At 52.5% G+C, this 10824-nt stretch overlaps 1 protein-coding gene across 3 annotated transcripts in view; it reads left to right on the forward strand.

The window, feature by feature from the left end:
* Positions 1-9621, forward strand: part of SMAD7 (SMAD family member 7) — a 28358-nt gene extending 18737 nt beyond the window's left edge. For 2 of the 3 annotated variants that reach the window (XM_077135508.1, XM_077135510.1), the window contains exon 4: positions 7811-9621. In XM_077135508.1, coding sequence (XP_076991623.1) covers positions 7811-8349 — 539 coding nt within the window. In that variant the 3' untranslated portion in view covers positions 8350-9621. The remainder of the gene's footprint in view (positions 1-7810) is intronic. The other variant, XM_077135511.1, reaches the window with a different exon arrangement.
* The last annotated feature ends 1203 nt before the right edge of the window (positions 9622-10824 follow it).

The raw sequence follows: 10824 nt of genomic DNA on the forward strand, positions 1-10824 counted from the left end.
GGGAGGGCCCTGGAGAGGGAAGCCTCAAGGCGGTCCGGGAGGTCCTGGGTGCTTTTGGGGTGAAAGGGCTGGGATGGCTGAACAGTGAGTGTGTCAAAGCCAGAGAGATTAGATTACAGAGGCAGACAGAAGTAATGATTAACTTTTCCAGTCTGCACACTGTCTCCAGTCTGTCCTCTTATTTTCCCCTGGGAGTGTACAGTGTGGCCCTGGCCTGGCCAGGCCCCGGTGTTGGGTTGTAAAGAAAGGCAGAAGGAAAGAGGACCGGGAGGGAGCAGGGGGAGGCGGCGGGGGTGGGGGTGGGCGGGCAAAGGAGCTCACAGAGAGGGAGGCTTTTCCATCAGATCCTGGCCTGGAATTTATTGGCCGGAATGCAGTAAATGTTCAAAATGCCATCCCATCCAAACAGTTTTCATAATTGTTATGGAACAAGGGAACTGGGGGAGGGAGGAGATGAAAAGGACTTTTGTTTCTCACTGTGTTTTTCCATGTCTTCGGACAGTTTTCCTACCCTCTAGAAAAACTAGAGTTGAGGGGGCGCTGGGGTGGGGGGTGGGCCTGCAGGGCCTGGTTTTGCCTTAATACCTTCCAGGGAAGAGGAGGTCAGGGCAGCACAGCGCTTTATTAAATGGGGCCCGCCATCAAAGCAGCTTGCCAGAGCGTCTTTCTTAAAGAGCCCCCAGACCTGCAAAATGAGGCAAAACCTGGCCTGTACATTTGGGGTTTTTGTCCTTTCAGGATATTGGCTTCTTGTGCATCAGTTTTTATTAAGATTTTTATCGAGCTTTAACATGTCACCGATAGGCTTACAAGTGGTCAATAAAAAGAAGAAAATGGGGGGCTTTGGGGTGGCTTATGAGAAGGCTCTTTTGTTGGATTCTGTGTTTGCCAGTAAGTGGAGTGGGGGTGAGGGGGTGTTTTAATCAACATTGAGAATCCAGATGAGGAATGTGGGGGGGAATCTCCAAACTCCCTCAGAGTGGCAGGGGGGTGGGTAAGGCTGACGATTCAACATGACCGTCCTGCTGTCTCAGGAGGGGATGAGAAGAGGGTGGCCGGGGTCAACCCCAGAGGGAGACAGGGGAGCAGCGAATGCTTGCCCGTCTGGGGTGCCCTTTGCAGGCGAGCTGGCAGCAGGTGACAGCCCGATCCCCTTGCTCGAGAGCTGCTGGGTGACTTGGGGGCACTGATGGTGGGAACTTCGTGAGGCATAATGGAGTGGAAGAGTCTTGACATTCAAACTTGGGGAGTAATTAGGCTGGATGTGCCCTGAACAGCCAGAGAGGCGCATTTACTGTCAATATTATGAATGGACTTGGCTGGGCTAGGAGTCCCCACCCTTCCTCCGAGGCGGCCCTGGGAGTGCGGGCAGGCCGGCGGCCGGGTACACGCTATAATTTGCATGGCTGAGCGCGCTGGGGCACAGGAAGCCGCGTCAGCCCGCCTGGCGAGACAAGCAGGAGCTTTAGGTTTGTGGGGCTCCCTACACCGGGGCCCCCCTCCCCGCCCCTCCAGCCCTGGGCTGCCCTCAGTTATAGTCTCTGACAGTGAGATACTACCCTTAGAAGGGCACCCGGACTGGGGGCTTCAGACTTGGACGTTTCGGTGGCGTCGCGAGGTGGGCGCGGCCAGTTCGCAGAACAAGGTAGTGAGTTTTCGTTTTAGTAATTGATTAGTCATCAAAATGTGGCTGGAAGGGCACAGACACCCATCCGTCTTCTTGACTGGCAGGCTCTGTGGCCGATTTCGCACCAGGCACCGCCAAGGGCAAACGCTGGGGAGAAGTGGCCGAGGAAGGTGGGTACGCCGGAGGCCCTCCAGGCAGCCAAGCTTGGGTGGACGTGGGAAGTACGATGATAAAGGTGGCCCTTTGGGGACCCACTTTTTTCCTGAGGTTAATGAATGACAAGACAGAGAAAACACAAGTTTGTAACTCTTTTCATTAAAAAATGCATTTTTTTCATTCAAAAGAAAAATGTTGGTTTAGAAATGGACAACAGTAAAACCTGAATCCAACCTCCTTTCCCTTTTGATTTTTTTGTTTTGTTTTATTGCTGCAAATTAAATGCAAAAAATGTGTCCTGGTCCCCAAAGTGATTTTCTTAGCCCCTGGAAGGTAGTAAAGAAATAAATGGAACCAGCATTGTCTGATCTTGATGGAGCATGTGTGAATCAGAGTGCAGCCAGAGAGTGTCAGGGCTGTAAGGGACCCCAGGGGCCATTTTACCCCATCCCCCTTTATTTTATTTATGGTCAGGCCCATCTGAGGCTCCAGGAGGGCAGGCCACTTGGCTAAGGTCACAGAGCAACTTGCTGGCAAAGAAGCCATTTCTCTTCTCTGCTTCTTGGTGTGAGACTAAGAGACAGGACCCTGGGTGCACCCCAAACACTCAGCTCCAAAAGTTGGCACTGCCTTTCCCAAGGGTCTTCTGAAGAACACTTGTCTTTCTCTCCAGCATTCGGAGAAGAACGCTTGGGGACCGATGGCTTTAGAGGTCTCAGGTGACTGCCCACCTGGACAGTATTCTGAGCATGAATCTGCTTGTTGGCAAGAGATGAACACCTCATAAAGATGGCAATAGCGTGTGCCCTTAAGGGGTTGTTACGAGGCACTTAGAACAGGACCTGGTACATAGTAAATGCTCATTAAGTCTAGATATTGGTCTGGAACTGATTCCCACCGAGGGAGATGGGAAGACTGGGCAGAGTTTTCAGAGCAGTAGAACTCAAGAGAAGATGTCTTCTAAAAATCAAGTACACCCTGTGTTTTGTTCTCTCCATGTGCTGTGTAAGCTGGCTGCTTGTACTCACAGCCTGACAACCACCCATGCTGGCTGGGCCCTGGGACCTGAGGGAGCACACCAGCTTTTGAAGGAGATGTAAAGCTCCCCACTGGCTGGACTGTGGAGTCTCCTCAATGGAGACAATGCAGAACCTTGAAAAAGGAAACATCCGCTTTTCCCAGTCTGGCCTTCTGCCAGCCAGAATCATTCTCTGATCCAGTCGGTGAAGGAGCTTGGGTGGTGGCAGGTTGGGTCCTAGAAATTGGGTGTCCTGGGTAAATGAGAGTTAACCTGAAACGTGCTGAGTTTGGTTCAGCCCTCCTGGTGACTGGCTCTGTCCTGCCTTCCTTAGTCGCTTAATGAGTCAAGTGGACCTTGGGGGACCTTTTGATGTTCTGGGTGAACTCGTCCCCATGGGAGACTAGAGCTGACCCCAGAACTTGCCTCAACAAGTTTGATGTGTTTATTTTATGTTTTGGTCATTTGCCCTCTGGAAACAGGAGACTGCTATGGCTCCTTGAGATTATCTGGGGTAAGAATGGATTGGATAAATTGGCACTGGGTCCCCTTTTGTCTCAATGGACTGCGAGCCCTTGAACTCGGGAGTGGGCCAGCTGATCTCACACAGCCAATTTCCTGTCGGGGTGGGGAGCAGAGTTGACTGGTGCTGTTAACCTTTGAGATATCTGATGTTGGGGGAAGGACAGGCAGGATGAGGCAACCCTTGGTGGCGCCTGGGTCCTGAGGAGGGAGGAGGACCCTGGACCTGCTGCCAGGCGAGGCGTGGTGATGTTTGTGTTTCAGGATAGCTGGGTGGTAGCCTCCTGTACCTACACTTCTGCCCTTCCTTTGCCCTCATCGGCATGTAGCTGCTGTGGGTGGCAGCCGTGCTGCCCAGGCTCCTTCCAGAGTTCTCCGTCCTCTGCCTTCTGCTCTGCTAGACCACTGGGGAGGGAGCGCATGAGCTGGTCCCACCATTGGACTTTGGCAGAGAATAACCTTATTAAAATCTGAGTGCCTGGCAGCAGCTGGGAGAGTGGACTGGGACCCCCTCTGCTCCATCTCTCATCTGCACCCCCCCCCCCCCCCACCTTGCCCTTGTGGTTGGGTGCATTTAACTTCAGTGAATGCCAGTGACAGTGGATCCATCAGGGTCGGCTTCATTTCCCAAGTATGTCCCTGTCTTGGAAAATCAGGATCTCGGGGATATCGGCACCCATTGGTACACATGGGTGCAGACAGCTAGGTGCAGATGGCTCCATTCTCATGCACGTCCATGTTCTCAGAATCCCACTGGGGGTTTTCGGAACAGCTCTGACCCTCTGGCCTTGTGGCTGGCTTCAAAAGCTGAAGCCCAGAGATGGTTCCATTGGGCACTGAGCTCAGCCTCCCTTACTCCCCCTTTTCCTTCTTTCTCATCTCACACCTTCAAACTGAAAGTGAGAAGGGGAAAAAAAGCCCTTGCTCTCCTGAAATATAGCCTTGAGGTCTGGTTACCCTGTGCTGTTGAGATCCCAGACGTGAGGTTCATTCATGAGCCTCCGGTCTTTCTGGAAGGGTCCGGACTGTTCATTCATGACCAGGGTGATTTAAATACTTCTTTGTAAAAGGCAACAAGCTCCTTGTTAAGGAGTCTCCCCTAACGCTAGTGCAAACACAAGGCAAATTCCGTCCCCTTCTCAACACCCACCTCCCTTCCCCTTTAAAGGCTAGATTTTATGCTTTAAGGGAAATGGGGAAGGGGAGAGGGGAAATTCACCTCAAAGGAATTTTAGGCAGATTCAGCATTTTTCTGGTGTTGCTCCCCAAGTTCCCTAAACTGTAATAAAAAGATTTGTGCTCAGCCATTTGATTAGTTCGCTTTTTACAACACAGCTTTTCTTTTGGATGCTTTAAAGTATGAACACATCAAGTTTCAAAAACAAGATCTTGTACAGTTTTCTGGGGAGGGGAGAAGTTGTTGCAAACACTGGAAAAGGTTATAAACTTTTGGGAAATAAGCAAATGACGGTGATTTTGGCCTTTGGAGGTTGATAAGCCATGATGATAAGCTGATGTTGGGTGTCCGTGACTCCTTAGTCCTTGCAGGCATGAGCCTTTTTGGTGTTTTGGGGAGGCCCCAGGACAAAGCGTCTGCACAGGCTTTGTGGGAGTCTTATGTGCTGTCTGCCCAGTTCGGGTACCCATGTATGTTTCTCAGAGTCTCTCCCAGAAAAGAGCCCACATGGTGGGGACTTGGGGGGAAAGGGGGAGTGGGCATTATACTGGGTGCCTGGAAGATATGTTGGGAACACCAGGGTTTTCCTTAAAGGTCCTTCACTCTTGCTAAAGGTTTTGCTGGAGAGTAGGTTTTTGTGCTCAGAGAGTGTCCAGGCAGGAGTGAGGAGAGAGGGGGGCCTCCGTATCAGGTGGGCAGGCGACCACTGGGGAATGGTCTGAAGTGGCCAGGGGTGGCCAGGGGCAGGCTGGGGTCTGGCTGTGACAAATGAGGGCCCCAAGTGGGCCTTCTGAGGCCTTTGTCACACACGGGGACACCCACATGCTGCCATTTATCTGGGCCGGGCCATTAAGCTCAGCAGAAAAAGGCTTTTTCCAGGGGATGACTGGCAGCAAATTGCTGGGGGGACTGGTGGGCTGCACAGATGAAAGTAAAACTGCCAGAATGCTTCCCCTTCTCCCGCCTTGTGCTGCTGGGAGAAGTCCAGCTGACTCCAGGCCCCAGCCCTTCCAGAGGCGGCAGGTGGGGAGGGGTTGGTATGGGGGCAACTGGATTCTGTCCCTGCCCCCCTCAGCTAGTCCTGCCAGGTTTCAGTGGCCTGAGTTGTGCATGAGGCAAAGTATCGTGAGGTTCTGCTGAGGGTCTCCCGAGCCTCCCTCCTCACCCCCTCAGACTCCCTGAATCTTCCTTTCCCGGCCAGGTTTGTTGTGGTGAGTTTAGCTAGTGAGCGAGAGGTTCTTACAGTTCAAAACACCCTCCTCCCCAGCCGAGTTGCATACCAAAAGTATCCTTATTCGAAGGGGTGCTGTGGGTCTTCCGCGCAGCCTTTGGAACTGAACTCTCTGGGCAGAGCAGTCCAGAGATTGCCAGCACTCACGAGTTTATTAGCAGTTGATGGATACTTTGCAGAAACAAGTTAATGCTTGATGAGTCACCTTCTGCTTGGAGTGCGTCTCTTGTTTTTCCACATGTTCCAGTGTGTGCGTATGCACAAACGCACACGCACTTAAACACACACGCTTGCACAACACACATACACTATGCTCACACTCACCGACGCACACGGGTACTTTATAGGGACACGTGGGAGGGCAGCCAGGCCGGCTTTCTGGTGTTGATTTTCAGTGGGGCAGAAGCGAGGGAAAGGAATGAGCCATTGGCTTCCCCTTTTCTGCGTCGATGTCTGGGGCTGGCATTTGGGGAAGCCAGTTGGGGCTTCACAAGTATACTTCATACTCACAAGTATGTGTCTGTCGCTGCCTCTGTGGACCAGTGTGTCTCCAGCTGCAGGATGCACATATATTCAGACTTTTATTCACGGGACGCCTCAATCCAAGACAGGCTGCTGCTTTAAAAAAAAAAAGTTAATGGAGCTGACTGTTCCCAGGTTCTGACATGTCTGTAAAAGTTGGAAGGAGCTGATGTGCTGTGCTGCACTGAGCTCCCTACCCTGCCGGGTGGCAGGGCGTGGGGGCCCTCGAGCACACACACACACACCCCCCCCCCAGCCCCCTGTGCTGCAGCCATCGCCACTGACTCTTAGCCCAGTGGCTTCAAAAAAAAAACCATCCTCTGCTCACCCCTACCCAAGAGTGAGAGGGGAGGGCTGGCAGGGGAGGGCAGGATGAGGCCTCCGTTGCTGGTTGCTGGGCTTCCCCCCCCCACTTCTTTTCCCCCTCGCCTTTCCCCATTTTTGTTACAAACACAAGACTTCCGGACTCCACCCTGCCGCCACAAACCGCAGCGCTCGTTCCTGCAGGCGGGCCGCGCTGGGAGATTTATGGCTCCGGGTCTGAGGCCTACCCCGCTGGCTCCAGCTTAAGGAGGAGCCAGAACGACAGCCGCTCAGGCTCCCCTTCCCCCCGCGGGATCCCCGTTTGAAAGCCCTAACGCCTGACGAAGAAAATCGGTTTCCCAGACCGCGTCTCCCAGGCTGCCTTGGGAGGAACCGGGGCTCGCCACGCTGGGGTGGGGCTTCCAGGGGAGGCGGGAAGCAGGGCCCGGACGCGAGGGAGAACAAGTCCCACTGCTTCTGGGGACCGAGAGGGGAGGAGGTTCTTCTGGGGTGGGGCGGGGGCTGCTCATCTGTTCTGGCTGGAGGAAGCTGTCAAGGTGTCTGGGGTGACACCTGCCTGCATGCTGTGACCTGGCATTGTGATATGAATTCACCCCATTGTGCACAGAGCTGCTGCCCATAAATGGAGAGTTGTTTTTCTATTAGGAAGATTGTTTTGCCCCAAAGCACCCCACTTTTACCAGATTGGGCACCCTTATGATGAAGGCACTGGCTTGAGAGTTGGGTGACAGAGCACAGAGACCGCCTGGCAGGAGGAACCAGATTCTGGAGACCTTGTTTCTAGGTCTGGCCGTGCCATCTCCTGGTTCCTGACCTGCAGGCTTTCTGGGTCCCAGTTGTTTGGTGAGGATGTCGAGGGCTTGGAGTGGCCAGCCTTCAGATTTCCAGTGTAAAGATCTGTGATTTTAGGCCATCTCCAAGGCCCTTTCTAGTCCTAAAACCAAGAGCAGCCCAGGTACCAAGAGTCCCCTGGCTCCTGTGTGCTGCAGGGATGGGGCTTTCTCTGCTCAGGTGGGTGCTGGTGGGGTCGGGGGAAGGGACACCCAGCGAGCCTTGTGCTCAGCAGCAGGGCAGGGCCCTCCTCCTTGCTGGTCCGGGGTCTCAAGGCACCACCCACCCTCGCCTCCTGGGACCGAGAAGGTTACTGTTCGTGGGTGTGTATGTGCGTCTCAATTCCAGAAGAAAAAGGATAATGCCAGTTCCCATCCAAACGTCCACTGTTTTGTCTTGCAGATTCCCAACTTCTCCTGGAGTCTGGGGATCGGTCACACTGGTGCGTGGTGGCATACTGGGAGGAGAAGACGAGAGTGGGGAGGCTCTACTGTGTCCAGGAGCCCTCCCTGGACATCTTCTATGATCTACCTCAGGGGAATGGCTTTTGCCTCGGACAGCTCAATTCGGACAACAAGAGTCAGCTGGTGCAGAAAGTACGGAGCAAAATCGGCTGTGGCATCCAGCTCACGCGGGAAGTGGATGGCGTGTGGGTGTACAACCGCAGCAGTTACCCCATCTTCATCAAGTCAGCCACACTGGACAACCCGGACTCCAGGACGCTGTTGGTACACAAGGTGTTCCCCGGTTTCTCCATCAAGGCGTTTGACTACGAGAAGGCGTACAGCCTGCAGCGGCCCAACGACCACGAGTTCATGCAGCAGCCCTGGACCGGCTTCACCGTGCAGATTAGCTTCGTGAAGGGCTGGGGCCAGTGCTACACCCGCCAGTTCATCAGCAGCTGCCCGTGCTGGCTGGAGGTCATCTTCAACAGCCGGTAGCCGCGTGGGGCGAGCGCGCGCGTCCGCCGAGCAGGCCACGACTCCAACTACTTTGCTGCTAATATTTTCCTCCTGAGCGCTTGCTCTCCGTGCAGACTCCTTGGTGGTTTCCCCCCGCCCCACCCCCCTCGTTCTTGTTTATGTTCTGTTTCGTTTTGTTTTTTGAGAAATAGCTTATGAAGAGAAGTGTTGGGTTTTTTTAGGGGGGGAGAGGGTACGGTGGGCAGGACACCCCGTTGTGAAAGGGGAAGCAAGAAATTAGACCACCACCAAACACAGTGTGTGAATGGGGGGAGCAGTCCCTTAACTTTTGGGTCATCATTTCACTTGTCAGAAGTGTACATAGGAGTGAATGCGTGTCCTGTGAGCGTGTGTCTGTCTGAGCGTGTGCACGCTTGCGTGTGTGAATGACAGATAGGGGAATCGGCATATTCTTAGTGTTTTTTACGGATGTCCCCAGCTGAGAGGTTTGTGGTCCCAAGCTGTGTCTCTCTTGCCCTTTGGACATGCTCAGTGGGGCAGAGTCAGTGCCTGGGCAAGCTGGCTCTGCCCCCAGCCTGGGGAAGCCCCTGCCCCGCCTCTCCCCTTCTCGGACACGGGCCTATCCACAGGCTTCCTAGAAACAACCCTGCTAGAGTCGCAACCAGTTGTTGTCATCCTTGTCTCTCGCATCCCCTCCTGCCGTCATCTGCTTCTGGATCTCTCTGAGAGGGGCTGCCGGGGCAGCCCTGCCACAGTATTGTCACCTCCGCCCTCTCAGGCCCTTCCTCCTCTCCCTCGCCCCGGTGACATCAGGTTTTTCCCAGGCTCGGAAAACCAGCTCAGCACTTTGCTCTCCTCCACAGCCTGTGCGTTGCTCTCTGCTGTTAGGCCAGCGAGGGAAGCATCCCTGGAGGGAGACTTCTCAGTAGCCCCCCTTCCCACAAGAAGGATTTGGTCCGTCATAATCCAAGGTACCACCCCAGGCTGACACCTAACTCTTCTTTCATTTCTTCTACAACTCATACACTCGTATGATACTTTGACACTGTTCTTAGCTCAATGAGCATGTTTAGACTTTAACATAAGCTATTTTTCTAACTACAAAAGTTTAAATGAACAAGAGAAGCATTCTCATTGGAAATTTAGCATTGTAGTGCTTTGAGAGAGAAAGGACTCCCGAGAAAAAAAGAAAAACAAACCTGAGATTTATTAAAGAAAAAAAATGTATTTTATGTTATATATAAATATATTATTACTTGTAAATATAAAGACGTTTTATAAGCATCATTATTTATGTATTGTGCAATGTGTATAAACAAGAAAAATAAAGAAAGATGCACTTTGCTTTAATATAAATGCAAATAACAAATGCCAAATTAAAAAAGATAAACACAAGATCGGTGTTTTTTTCTATGGGTGTTATCACCCAGCTGAATGTTTTTCTAAAGGAGTTTATGTTCCATTAAACAATTTTTAAAATGTATACTTGATTCCATGTTGTCCTCCAGCTCCTTTTTCTTTTTCTGGTTGGAAGGGAGCAGGGAGGGGTGCTCACTGGATTTCGGTGGAGGCGAGGGTCTCTGTGGGGAGAGGGAAGGTGGGGAAGGGGAGGTGGACCACAAAAAGGAGGGTCCTACAACGGCCCTGGAGAGATGACACAGACAGCTTATACCCTCTTTGTTAGCCAGTTACCTGAGGCTGCAATGGCCTGGTGGCGTGGACTTGGGGTGGGGGACCGCCCCGGGGAGCCCTGTGTTGCAGAAGTAGATGGCTTTTCAAAGCTCTTACAGTCATCCAGTGGGTTGGATTGGGGAGGTTTTGAACCTAGTTAGGGTTTCTGCGTGTCAACCCCTCACTCGGCATTAAGTCCTGTGCTTGCTATGCCTTTTCCACGGCAGGTTCCGTGAGCGCTGAGGCCCTCCTGGGAGATGAGGGTGGTCAGAGGGCCCAGGCCTGCCCCTGGGTCCTTCCCAAGTACAGTGCAGGAGGCCAGCACTCGCCGTTAGTAGCATCTCCACAGTACTGCCCCTGCATCACCCTCCCTAGGATTTGGATTCATTGATCTGACCTTAAGTAGAGCCAGGTTTTCGATTCAGGGAATCTTGCACGAGACGGGGGTCCAAACTGGGCACCAAACTGTAGGCTCGTGTAGTGAACCCTCAAGTGGGGGTTCATAATGTTTTGGCTGTTAATAACTGGTACAATTTCCAAAAACCTTTTTGGAGGGACAACATGGGACTGTCAACTTTTTTATTTTGCCAAATAACAACACAAAGTACTGCCACCTAGAATCACCGTTTCAATTAGAGAGAATTCTAATACAATTGTGTAGCAAGGAATTTTAATACATTTTGATTTATGATCCAGAACATTACTGCCAAGTGGTCATCTGAGCCAGCATGGACACCTTAGGTGACGGGGAGCTCACTACCTCTCGAAGCAGCTTTTTGGCTTATCAGTTGAATTGAAACCCAGCGCCATTTGTTCCAGTTC

The sequence above is a fragment of the Tamandua tetradactyla genome, chromosome 18, assembly GCF_023851605.1.
Source record: "Tamandua tetradactyla isolate mTamTet1 chromosome 18, mTamTet1.pri, whole genome shotgun sequence".
In the NCBI taxonomy this organism is placed as follows: Eukaryota; Metazoa; Chordata; class Mammalia; order Pilosa; family Myrmecophagidae; genus Tamandua; species Tamandua tetradactyla.